General features: G+C 45.2%; 1 protein-coding gene across 3 annotated transcripts in view; it reads left to right on the top strand.

The window, feature by feature from the left end:
* CUL1 (cullin 1) overlaps window positions 1–13478 on the top strand; it is a 106597-nt gene that overhangs the window by 28264 nt on the left and 64855 nt on the right. For all 3 annotated transcript variants that reach the window (XM_060305180.2, XM_030854103.2, XM_030854102.3), the window contains exon 2: window positions 9816–10116. In XM_060305180.2, the coding sequence (XP_060161163.1) occupies window positions 9977–10116 (140 nt within the window). In that variant the 5' untranslated portion in view covers window positions 9816–9976. The remainder of the gene's footprint in view (window positions 1–9815; window positions 10117–13478) is intronic.

Raw genomic sequence — 13478 nt, 5'->3', positions numbered from 1 at the left:
ACTAGCAGGTAGGTCTGGTTCAGTCTCCCCTGGGGTCACTGCTCCTTCCTTTGGGTCCCGATGAGCACACTGCTTTGTGTGTGCCCTCCAAGAGTGGAGTCTCTGTTTCTCCCAGTCCTGTCGAAGTCCTGCAGTCAATTCCCACTAGGCTTCAAAGTCTGATTCTCTAAGAATTCCTCCTCCCGTTGCCAGACCCCCAGGTTGGGAAGCCTGACGTGGGGCTCAGACTTCACTCCAGTGGGTGGACTTCTGTGGTGTAAGTGTTCTCCAGTCTGTGAGTCACCCACCCAGTTACAGGATTTGATTTTACTGTGATTGCGCCCCTCCTACTGTCTCATTGTGGCTTCTCCTTTGTCTTTGGATGTGGGGTATCATTTTTGGTGAGTTCCAGTGTCTTCCTGTCGATGATTGTCCAGCAGCTAGTTGTGATTCTGGTGTTTTCGCAAGAGGGAGTGAGAGCACGTCCTTCTACTCCGCCATCTTGGTTCCTCCCATTAATACGGTTTTAAGACCATGCATTCATGACCTGAATAGTTCTGCAAACTGTAGTCCAAAGTCAGGGTTTCGGCAGGGCCATGCTCCCTCCAGGCCATCGGGGAGGATCTTTCCTTGCCTTCCGGCTTCTGGCAGCCCCAGGTGTTCCTTGGCTTTTCTCTCCTATGTTTTTTGTTGGTTTTTTTTAGCTCTCATATATAAAAATGGTATCGTACAATATGAATTCCTCTGTCACTTTTTTCGCTCTAGACTCTTTTCTAAAATTTATCTGTGTTGAAGTAGCCAAAGTTGATTTGTGTGTGGTCTATTGTGTGACTGTCCTACAGGTTATTTGTGGATTCTGTTGGTGGACATGTGGGTTGTTTCTAGGTTTGCGTTTTTGTTCTCGTTCTTATAAACATATGGCAAATGCATGTTTGCATATTTCTTGGTGTGCATAGGCAAACGTTCCTCTAGGTCTAAATCACTGTTTTATCATACATTTCATATCTTATGTGCCACACTGCAGGTGAAAGCCGGGGATTCTGCATACTTTTAAGAAGTGTTAGAAAATAAGTAATTGCTGAGTAATACCCAGGATCATTCACATTTTAATCAGATTTAAAATGTTACTAAACTAGAAAAGCTACATTTGGCCGCCTTGTTTGATTTTTTAACAGTGAATTTTAACTGTATTTTCATTTACTCTAATGCTTTATTTTTAGAAGATACTGTAACAGTTGAAGTCCATGCTTTGTTTTTATCTTTTTACATTTTTTCCAAAGCAGTCACGTAACTGAAGCAGCTGTGGTCTTTTTGAAGAACCCTGCTTCATGTATTCCTGTTACAACTCTGATCTGATTGATTTTGCTTTGTTTATTTAACCCTATTCAACATTGGCTTGTGCAAAAGCATCTGCTAAGTGTGTTTGGTCTTAATTTATAGGAACAGAGGCAACTATCAGTACTGCATTAATAGACAAAAGTGGTATCTGGGTTTTTTTGAGTATTGGAGGTGAAATTGAGCAGGGGACACAATTCTTTTATTATTTCTAAATTTGTGGGTTTCTCCCCTAGCGTAGAAATGCAGTTACGTTCATTAAAGTCTTAACTTATATTCCTGTCTGTTCTGTATTTAGGGCTTGTTGGGGGAATAATATAACACATTAGGAGCATGCACGGAGCTTAGCTGGTGACACGTGGTCCAGGCCGAGGGCCATGCCCCGTCCCATAAATTGGAAGCCACCGTCTACTGAAACCAGTGGCCTGAGTCCCCTTGTGTCTCCCCAGGGTCTCTCCCATCTCTGAACTAACCCCCCGTAGCTGCATTGTCTGTCCCCAACGACCCAGATCCCTACCCCGGTCCTCCCTGCCCTCCCTGCTTTCCCCACCTGGTTCTCATGGAACCTTCTGGAGCCCAATTCCAGGAATGGGAAACTCCTCCTTGCTCTTCCTCAGAGCCTAAGGCCCGTGAAGCCGAGGTGTGGCCGTCGCTCTTCCTCAGCATCCCATGGGCTCCCGTCCAAGGCGGTCTGGGGGCTCTGCTCGTCCCCCCGGTGCTGCCCGACTGCTCAGCCCGCCTGCAGCAGCCATTGTGCCCTGTCACCCTTTCGCAGGCGATGTGGCCTTCGGTGCGTCCACCTCACGTCAGCCCCTCTCGGGCCTGGCCGCCCAGCTGCACCCTCCCAGCCACAGCCCACTGCCCTCCCATCCCGCGCTCTTTCTCTGGAGAGAGGATGAGGACATGCGGGCCTTTCCCAGTTGTCGCATCCCCTTGCAGCCTCTTCACGCCTATGGCCAGAATTCCTAACGACAGTCTGCATTTCTGTCCCTCCCAGCCCACTCCAGTTTGATTCCTCCCTTAAAACCAGTGAAACCTGCCTTGCTCGGGTCCCCAGTGACTTACGTAGAACTAAAGTCAGAAGCTACATTTCGGATACTGTCATGATGATGAAAATAACAGCTGGCATTTATCGAACACTGCGTGGCCACATTCAACCCTGACCCTCATAGATATTAAGTGATTTACCCAAGATCATACAGGAAGTAAATGGCAGCGACCTCCTTAGGCCCAGCCAGCCATGGCCTTCTCTGGCCTCCAGGACAGGTCTCGTTGCTTTTGGCTGTAACTTTGCAGGTACGAACTCTGTGGGTTCCCCAACATCTAGTCAGTTTCTAAATGTTCCTCAGGATTCAGTTTGGGCCCATCTTTTTCTGTAATTTCTCTGATTAACTCTGGTTCCCAGACTGAAGTAGTGCCCATCAGAGATGAGCTCTCAAGCACCTCAGATTCCCCGGGTCCAAAAGTGAACTGTCTCCCGCCTGTCTTCCCTCTGATGTGTTCTGTCCTGGTAAATGGTTCCATGGCCCATTTATCCTGTAGATACTCGTGGGTGTTTATCATATATGCTCAAAGTATGCTCAAAGAAGAGAAGTCCATAGGAGGCTGCCTGTTGCAGTATTACTTACAAACTGTTAAAAAGTCAACACCTAGAAGCTCTCTAGCAGGGCGGTAGTGTGATGAACAGTAGAATAGTACATGCCCACAAAACCCGTGAGGCGTGTTTCATTAAGTGAAGTGAGGTTTATCTCATTGTTAAATGGAAACGTTACAGAACACTGTGTGGTTGATCCCAGGAGAGTTAGGGCCCTGTAGGGATCAGCACAGATTTACCACCACCACCCCTTTTTTTAAAGTTATGTTGTTCCCTGAAACGTTAGTGTTTTCTTGAAAGTCCAGTCCTGAGATATGTTCAGGAAAAAGTACGCTCTGGCCAAGTCAGTTTGAGTGGGAGATGCTTTATCCTGTTTTTCTGATGGAAATTCATAAGACACATTCACTTATCAAGGCCACTGAAGTCTTGTAGCAAACAAAATATTTAGCTTCAGTAAAGCTAGCATTTCCCCAGATTCCCTCGATGATCTGTTCAGTTGACATTCCAGTCAGCGTCGGTAGATGGCTGTTACAAGTGCTATTTTAAGAAAGCCCTTTCCGTACTAATGAAACTGTGAATTACTGATATCAAAGAGGATGTATTTTGCAGGATTCTTGGAGGTCATTTGGTTAGTTCACACTTGTACTCAAGGAAGGAATCTTATGCAACATTAATCTTGAGAAGCAGGCTGATTCGTTCACGATTTGAATTGTTAGAAAACTTGTTTAATATTGATTCTGTTGGCTTTCATATCCCTTTGGAACAACAGTCTCTTCCATGAGGCAAAGCCTTAAATAGACAACCTCCCTTCTGTTAGATGCCTTTGTTTATTTTGGCTCCTGGGTTGCGCTCCCATTATCTTACTTTCTGGCGGAGAGGAAGGTGAAGGGAGGGCGGGTGGGTGAGCAGTGTTCTCATGCAGGCTTCTGAGCCAGGCTCTGGGGTGGGACGCTACAGCCTGCTCTGCCGTGGGTTCCTGCCCTTGGTTGGCTGCATTCTGTGCCTTGGTCTCCTGTGCTTGGGCCTGTGCTTCCAAATGGTGAAGTGGCAAATCTGCAGATTCTCCCTCCGAAATCTTGAGTGTTCCTCCTGGATATTCATCACTGCAATCGGTAAACCCTGTGATGCCAGGGACCTACTGTAACGGAGTACTTTTGAAAACCACCCGATTTCCTAAGTGTATATTTCGTTTCATTTTGTTTTTTGTTTTTAATATCGGCTTCTTGGACATCCTAAGTTTTTTGGCTCTGTGATGTGAATTATTGGGAAAATATTTTTAGCCCTTACCCCAAAGCCATTTACGCCTCTGACTTTTCATGAGGTCGGATTAAGATTATTGATAGTTTTTGATGGCCTGGTTATGAGATGGAGGGTATACGGTTTGTAAAGTGGTTTATTCCTGAAAATTCAACACTGACAGTTAAACCAGTCTTTTTTTTTTTTTTTTGCGGGGGGAACGGCGTTGGGTCTTCGCTGCTGCGTGCGGGCTTTCTCTAGTTGCAGCGAGCGGGGACCACTCTTCGTTGCAGTGCACGGGCTTCTCACTGCAGTGGCTTCTCTTGTTGCGGAGCATGGGCTGTAGGCCTGCTGCAGTTGTGGCTCAGTAGTTGTGGCTCGCGGGCTCTAGAGCGCAGGCTCAGTAGTTATGGCGCACGGGCTTAGTTGCTCCGCGGCATGTGGGATCTTCCCGGACCAGGGCTCGAACCTGTGTCCCCTGCATTGGCAGGCGGATTCTGAACCACTGCGCCACCAGGGAAGCCCCTAAGCCAGTCTTTTATGGGTACCTCTATTATTGTACGTTATTACTCCAAACAGTTTTATAGTCAGACACTGAGTGCTGCATAAACAGGTGAAATCCAGACACACAAACCTGCACACACCCCAAGGTGGAAACCTCTGTGAGCAAAGCATCTTGGGTCCATTTGGGCCCCACCCAGGTGCCCCGTCAGGGAAAGACTTGACTCCTGTGCATGGTCAGCAGGTGGCCTCCAGTTAGCGCCGCCCTGCCTGGCCCATTGCAGGGACTGAGCCGGCAGGAGCAGAAAGGCTGCCTCTGCAGCCCTGCGTGCCATGTCCGGGCAGTGCTGGGCACCCAGCTGCCTGCCAGGTGGGGACCACCTCACAGTTCCCTTCCTTCTCTGCCCAGTCCTGCTTCCTCCCCTGCCCCTCACAGGTGTCATCCCTAAGAAGCATCCTCCACCCAAACTCTGTGCCAGCATCTGCTCCAGGGCACCCAGCCTGAGACCAGCAGGTCAGCTGCTGTCAGCATGTGACCTGATTTTTAGGGCCTTTTTCTGATGTACTGACTTTTATCATTTCCCTTTAGATTTAGTTTGTTGTAGTGTAAGTGATGAATGTTAAATATATAAATGTGAGGCTCACTAGGGGATATTAAAAATATAAGATAAGGTTGTCCTCTTCAAACTTCTCAGTTAAGTCAGTAAGGACATGTGAATTGTTGTGAACCTTGGATCAACTCTGTCTGAATTTTGGAATCTCAGTGGAGACAACTAGAAACAGGGAATGAGTAGTTTCAAAGGGAAAACAATAAAGCACCTGAAAGCAGGAGTAGAACACTTGGCTGATTTTTCGGCCTGGTCTCCACGTAAGCTGAGATCTGCTGCGGCACCAGATTTCCACGCGTAGACCTAGACACAGAACGTGCGTAATAAAGTAGACGACATTTCAACATGAAAAGGTGGTTTTTGGTCTTAGGATACTAGTGACTTGACAGAGTAAGCTTATAACTGGAGTCAGATGTACACGACGAGGAGGAAAGAGCACACTGGGGTGCTGATGTTGCGCGAGGACAACGAGGTATTATGAGGAGAATCACTGACCGTTTTATTTGCTGTATCTTAACCTTGCCTCTGGGGCAGGGTTCGGGGTGAGGTTGGTATGACAAGTGCTACCCTGACTTTATACTGCTCTGATATTTGCAGTGTTCTTAGTTTAAAAAGTCAGGCTTTTTTTTTTTCCCAACCCAGCTTTCTTAAATTTCAAAATATTTAAATAGATTTAATATTGATACGATTAAGACTGGTTTGTTCTTTCAGACTATCAGCTGTTTTCTTTGGAGCTGTTTGGGTTTGTAAGATTAATAGGTAACTGGTGCATCTGTTTGTTTGTTTATTTTTCTTATGGCTCTGTTAGTGGTTTCCCTGTTTATTGACACCTTAAAAATCAAAGAACCTGGGCTTCCCTGGTGGCGCAGTGGTTGAGAGTCTGCCTGCTGATGCAGGGGACGCGGGTTCGTGCCCCGGTCCGGGAGGATCCCACATGCCGCGGAGCGGCTGGGCCCGTGAGCCATGGCCGCTGAGCCTGCGCGTCCAGAGCCTGTGCTCCGCAACGGGAGAGGCCACAGCAGTGAGAGGCCCGCGTACCGCAAAAAAAAAAAAAAAAAACTGTGTTAAAATATGTATACATTTGCAGTGACCAGGATAATACAAAACATGACTAAGTGAAAGAGCAAGAAATAAATTTTAGCCTAAAATCTAGTGTTTGAAGGAAAAAGTTGAAAGGGAACAAGATAGAATTTGTGGAGATGCTCGAGGGGGATTTGGGGTGAGTTTAGATGCTCGATGATGCTGGTATTTCCTTATTTCTAAATCCTTTCAAAACATGTAACTCATCGATTCCTTAATTTACTCTCTCGTTTATTCATGCGAAACATTGATGGAGCTCTGCGCCTGCTCTGAAGTGGGCTCAGAGACACTGTGGTGAGTGAAGAGACGGCCTCTGTGCCTGGGCATCCTTCACACCGGTACAGGGAGAGAGTCCCAGTAAAGACACGGCCGTGGAGTGTCGACTCTGAGTGAGAGTTAAGGCGGGAAAGGCCTGGAAATGGGTGAACCTGAACGTCGCCTGGGAGTTCCCTAGTGTGTCTTCTGTGGCTGGAAGAGAACTTGATGAAGAGGAGCTTTCCGGGAAGAAGCAGCAGCAAGTGCACAGACGTTCGGGAGGGAAAGGGGACTGGCACGTCCAGGAACGGAGGACAGGGTCTGTGTGGCTGTCCCCAGGGGCGTGAAGGGGGAGTTCTGTAAGAGGCAAACGAGGAGAGAGATGTGACTCTGCCGTAGTGAGGATTTCTCTGCTGCGGCTGCCTTTGCTCTCAGGACGACAGCCTAGTCAGAGTGGCAGCTTCAGACTCAACTGCTGTGTGAAGAATAGATGGCGCGTGACATAAATACTGGGAGGTATGGGAGTCCGGTTCCGACTATGAAAACAGTGGTCCAGGTAAGAGAGGATGGTGATGGTTATTGGAAGAGGAAATAGAGATGAGTGAGTGGATTTGAAATGACCTTGAGAGTTGACATCTGTAGCAGCTGAACGTGACAGATGAGGGGCAAGGCCTTAGCATCATTCCCAGGTTTCTGGTGTGTGGGTGCGTGGAGTTGCCACTTACTGAGGTGGGCAGTACTGGTGGAGAATGGAGGTTGGAGGAAGATCCTGAGTCCAGTTGCGGATCTGCTGGGTTTGAGACATGGGAGAAGACGTGAACTGGATACAGAGGTAGGCCTGGAGTTCAGAGAAGTCTGGGCTGGAGATGAACATTGTGAGTGACTGGCCTGTGGAGGTTTGAAGAAAGAAGGGGTCATACATCCCCATCCTATGCTTACGTGTCATAATTGAATTTACTTTTTTAAGGTACCCAGTTGAAATGATAAGGTGAGGTAAAGATAAAAATGGGGAAAGTCGAGGGACTTCCCTGGTGGTGCAGTGGTTAAAGCTCTGCGCTTCCAATGCAGGGGGCCCGGGTTCCATCCCTGGTCGGGGAACTAGATCCCGCGTGTATGCCACAACTAGGGAGCCCGCGTGCCGCAACTAAGACCCAGCACAACCAAGTAAATAAATAAATAAATATTTTTAAAAATGAGTTTAAAAAAATGGAGAAAGTTGAACATTTTCAGTTGCCGGTAGAAATTAGAAGAGAAGAAAAGGAAGTAAATAGAGCATCTAGATGGGTCTGAGAAAGCTTACGGTCTAAGGTAGAATTACCTGAATTGCGAGTCTGGGAAATTAAAGTGATAATTTCCCTTTAGGGAAAAGCTAAGTAAGTGGTAGGGAATGGAGTGTAGGTTTAAATAGGGACGCTGTCGGGTGGCGCTGCCAGTCCGCAGTGCCCCAGTTCCTGTCAGGTGGGGCGTTAGTATGTACCATTCCAAGGCAGAGGAAAGGCAGATTGAAATTATATTAGGAAACACTTGCAAAGCGGTTGCTGAGTTGTTAGTTTCTTAAAACTTGGGGATTCGTTCTTGTTAGACATCGTTATATTTCGCATTTGGACATACCTATTTGAATGTATAACATAAAATATTTTCAGGATCAGGAATGATGTCATGGTTTCATAAAATATTAAGTCCCATAGCTTAGGTTATAAATATTAGAGATGATTTATGCTTCCGAAGTTCAGACTTAATCCATATGCGTGACCTATGTTGTCCTTAAATGTGCCTTAGACTACGGAGAGCTCTATAATGCCGTTGAAGATGCAGGACGCACTGAATCCCTTGCAGACTTTGACGGCCCATTCTTCCTGTTCCAGATTCCATTTACGTTCCAACAACATTTATTTTTTGGAGCCATTAAAATAATTCAGTGTTTCCTAGTTTTGCACCACAAATACTTGTTTAAAAGCCTCCACAGGTCTTCCCTGGTGGCGCAGTGGTTGAGAGTCCGCCTGCCGATGCAGGGGACACGGGTTCGTGTCCCGGTCCGGGAAGATCCCGCATGCCGCGGAGCGGCTGGGCTCATGAGCCATGGCCACTGGGCCTGTGCTTCCGGAGCCTGTGCTCCGCAACGGGAGAGGCCACAGCGGTGAGAGGCCCGCGTACCACCAAAAAAAAAAAAAAGCCTCCACATTTCAATGTGATGTACATAGACAGTCCTTAAAGTATGTCTGTAATGTTTTGTATTGGGAAGTACTGACTTAATACAATATTGGATAGCTGAAGTTCTTTATCTGTGGATCCATAGTCCTGAGACATTATAAATTGTATTTTGCAGTAGCTTCATTCACTTAGAAATAATCGCCATTACCACTTGTCACGTGTTCACTGTGTGTTAAATAGATTTGCCCCCATTTTGCAGGCTGGGAAATTGAGGCTTAGAGCAGTGAGAAGTTAAGTAACTTGCCCAAGACCACGTATTTGTAGGTATGGAGCTGAGCTTCAAACCCAGGTCTCCCTAAATTGAGGGAGCATTTTAAATTTTGGTAATTCTTGCCCAGTTCCCTTCTGAAAAGAGAGTGACCAGGAATTCACTGGCGGTCCAGTGGTTAGGACTCGGCACTTTCACTGCCGGGGCCCAGGTTCAATCCCTGATTGCGGAGAACTAAGATCCCACGAGCCGCTGGGCGCTCGGCACCAAAAGCGGGGGGCGGGGGGGGCGGCGCAGAGTGACCACTTCCCTCACCTTCAGCCTCAACAACATTTGCATTTTGCCAAATGCGAAGTGAAAAGTGTTTTAAATTCCCAGGTAACTAGTGAGATTGAATGTTTGGCTTTTTGTACTAGCTATGTTTGTTTCTCTTTCTGGAAATTTCCTTTGCCTTTTCCCCTTTGAGTTTGTCTTTCTGTTACGTAGGTCAAGTAATATAGTTTAAGTTTCGATACCTTTAGAAGGCCTGCAAAGTAACGTGTTGGTTGTGCTTGTGTCCATTTTACCCAGCTTTTCTTGTGAGCACTGATAGTCATAATGATTTTGAACTAAGCGTCTCCGTTAAGCACAGACCATGTAATATGAGTGTGTTTCCACACAGAAAGAGAAACACTCTGGATTAGAGTGGTACCTGCTGAGGCCTGCAGACTATTTCTGCCATGTGGCAGGCATCCTATCCCACCCCCGCTCCCACCCCAATGCAGGATGTTGAAAAAGGATTAATTAGTTCCCTTTATTTCTTCTTCAGGTTTGCCTGCAATGAGATTTCATTCTCTGCCTTTAAAGGAGTCCTTTCTGAACTGCTGTGAATAAATTTGGAATGATACTGTATATTTTCATCTAATGGAGAAGTAGCTGTACCTTGAATAAGGATTGCTGCACTGGACGACTTCAGAATATTATTCAACAATGTCATCCAACAGGAGTCAGAATCCCCATGGACTGAAGCAGATTGGCCTTGATCAGATCTGGGACGACCTCAGAGCTGGAATCCAGCAAGTGTATACCAGACAAAGTATGGCGAAATCCAGATACATGGAACTCTACACGTATCCTCCTGCTTGAGCTGTGATCGATCTGCTTAGGATTTTGATTATTTACTGGTCCGATCTGTGAGTTGTTAGAAATTTTACGTCACGTGTTCTCTTCCAGTTCATCCTATAATGTAAGACTCGTTTTTTGCTTTAAAAGTTAACTCATTTACTCTTCTTTGTTTTGAGCAGAGGTGAAATTGGCTACTTGGTGGTCTAAAGCAGTGCTGCTCAGGACAGCAGCCTGTAGCGGCACGTGGCTGTTGACATTTGAAATCATTAGTCGTGGTAGCCGTGTTTTCAAGTGCTCAGTAGGTAATAGACTACTTTTATCATTGCAGGAAGTTCTGCTGGACAACGCTGGTTAAAGCCGGGGAGCATTGGTTTCTGTATTGTGCCGGGCTGCCTTCATGCTATGCGGGCAGAGTGGAATAGCTTGCATCAGAAACGGTCTGATCCACAAAGCTGTGTATTTACTGTCTGGTCCTTTATGGGACAGGTTTGCTGACTCCCGTCTAAAGGGTCACCACATAGAGCAAAAGTTGTACTGTTATGGCCTTGTTTTACAAATAATGTGTTCAAGTGTTTCACTCACTGTTATGTGGTCCACGATGGGTGCAGGGAACTGCTGTGTGCTACGAAGGATACCTTGTCTGCTGTATACAGTCGGCCCTCCTGATCCGCAGATGCGGAACTCCAGCTGTGCTAGCCACTTCACATGAGGAACTTGAGCATCCACGGGTTTTGGTATCGTTGGCGGGAGCATTCCTGGAACCTGTCCCCCACAGGTATCGAGGGACGCCTGTACTCCAAGACATACTATTTAACTTGTAGAGTTTCTTGATTCCGTTCAAATACAAGAAGTTGCAATTTAAGCTAACTCACCAAAGAGCAGGTTGCTGGTTCTAGGAGTTTAAAGTTGCCAGTTCAGTGGAAATTTAAGTAAATCTTTAATATGTATCAGTGATTGTCAATGCGATATTCCAGTATGCCCTCAACTATGCTACTGTTTTATAATCTGAAAAAATTAACATTAATTTAAATAGATATGAACCTATATGTCTATCTCTAAATTTAAACCTTACTGTAAGTATGTACAGATATTCATAAATGTGTATATACTTACACTGTAGAATACTTTAAAAAAACAGCTTTAGTGAAATATAATTCACATACCCAAAAAACTCACCCCTTTTTAAGTGTACAGTGCAGCAGTTTTTAGTATAGTCCCATGTTGTGCAAGCGTAACCGCTGTCTAAATTTAGAGTATTTTCATCACCGTCCTGTTCCCGCCCCCCCCCCCCCCCGCCGAAAGAAACTCTGTACCCATATTAGCAGTCACTTCCCATTCTGTCCTCCCCCAGGTTCTGGCAACTGCTAACCTACTTTCTGTCTCTCTGAATTTGCCTGTTCTGGACATTTCACATAATTGGAATCACACAGTGTCTGGCCTTTGTGATTGGCTTCTTTCACTTAGCATAACGTCTTCAGGCTTCCTCCTTGTAGCACGTGTCGGCACATCATTCCTTTTTACGTTTGAGTTGAATGCGTATTCCATATTTTGTTTATCCATCAGTAATGGATATCTGGGTTGTTTCTACTTTTTGGCTATTATGAATATTGTATATGAGTTTCTGTGTGGACATGTGTTTTTAATTCTCTTAGATATATATGCAGGAGTGGAACTGCTGGGTCGTGATATGTAGAACGCTTTTAAGGACAGTAGAATCTTTGCAAATGAGAGGATATTGACCCACTCAAGAGGGTTGTGGCTTGCTAGGTATGATGGGTTGTTGTTGTTTTTTAAATTCTTGTAAGTAATAGATATAAAGATGGTGATTCCAGTTGTGAGACGATAAGGCACTTAGTTGGATTCCTGGTGTGCAAACAACAGGGGAGCCCTAGTGTAGACATCATGGAAATTTAGCTGCTGGTTTGTCTCTGGGGAATTTATTAGTTGTAATTTTTGACCAACTCAGACTGGTCCTTAGCCCAATCAGATGTTTTGCTCTTCGAACTCTGAGGAAGTAGAGACTTGTCTGCTTGCTGCAATTACTAAATTCTTTTATTCTACAAATAATTATAATTGGTAGTTCTGACCCCTTCAATTTTAATTTTTTTAGGAATACTATTAAATTGAGTATTCTTCCAGTTTTGTCTGAGAAAATACTAACTGCATATATTTAATAGGAGTGGAGAATCTGAACTGAGTCTAAAGCATCTGACTGTACTTCTTTAGATATTATGAAATAATATCTATGAAATCATAGCTACCATTTGAGTCCTGTGTGTCAGACATGGTGCTAAGAACCGTCTACATGTTATTTAAGGCTTACATCACCCACGGGGGTTGGTGGTAGTAGCCCTCCTCTAGTGCTGTCAGAAACATGATCTCCAAAACGCAAGTAACTTGCCTAGTTGTTATAGCAACCGTTGGGCAGTGATGATGCCTGTCTAAAATTCTTAGTAGCCTGAATCTAGAAACTGCCTTTATCCACTCACTGTATGGCCTTCAGATTTTGTATGTGAATGAATCACTGTTCCCAAAGTATTTTCTGTATTTTTCTTACGAAGTTCCAAAGAAGAGGGTTTGATCATCTCTTAATAATTAACTTTTAGGATACAGATGAAACAGAATGTCTATTTGTATTAATTTAATTACTGAAAATCATAAAATTTTATTCCCCACTTTACCTGCATTTTTAACATCAGTGTTATTTTCCTAAGTAGAAGACCTTGAGTCATCTGACACAGTTTTCTAGGACACATACACTTCCATTTCAGTTAGTTAACATACAGTATTTTTGGAAACTGTGTGTCGCCATACCACAGTTTTATCCCAGCCTCAGTTTACATTTTTAAAAGTTTTCTCTTTCGGGTGTATGTTCAGCCTCCCATGTAACCGCTTAACTGCATCACCCTTTAAAATAGTCTCCCCCAGGCTGGTCTCCAGTGACAGATGATTTAACACTTTGGATTTTGAGGTTGTGTTTCAGGCTTGGAGGTACTTTCGGTCCCAGGAAGAAGGAGCAGACTGTGCATCTCCCTGCTGTAGTGTCACCCTTCAAAGTCCTGGCCTTATGGGGAGCTGGTGAGGGAGAGTGGCTCAGAAAGGGAGGAGAGGGAAACTGCCTGAGAGAAAAATGAGGGATCCTTTCCCCATAATTGTAGCCAGTAGCTAATAGCTAGATTTGTAACCCTTCGTTCGTCCTGGAGAACCACGTGACATGTTTTCTAGAGAAAAGTAACCTACTTCTGGATGTGAAACAGATATTCTTCGAGCTTTTAGGAACCTCTGGCATTTATTGGTGCTATAACAAGAAGGTGGGTTATTATACAATATAAACATTTTTCTTGATTTTTCAACTCAGAATGGCAAA

This window comes from Globicephala melas, chromosome 9 (genome assembly GCF_963455315.2).
Source record: "Globicephala melas chromosome 9, mGloMel1.2, whole genome shotgun sequence".
Taxonomy (NCBI): domain Eukaryota; kingdom Metazoa; phylum Chordata; class Mammalia; order Artiodactyla; family Delphinidae; genus Globicephala; species Globicephala melas.
This window is presented reverse-complemented; position numbering and strand designations above follow the sequence as displayed.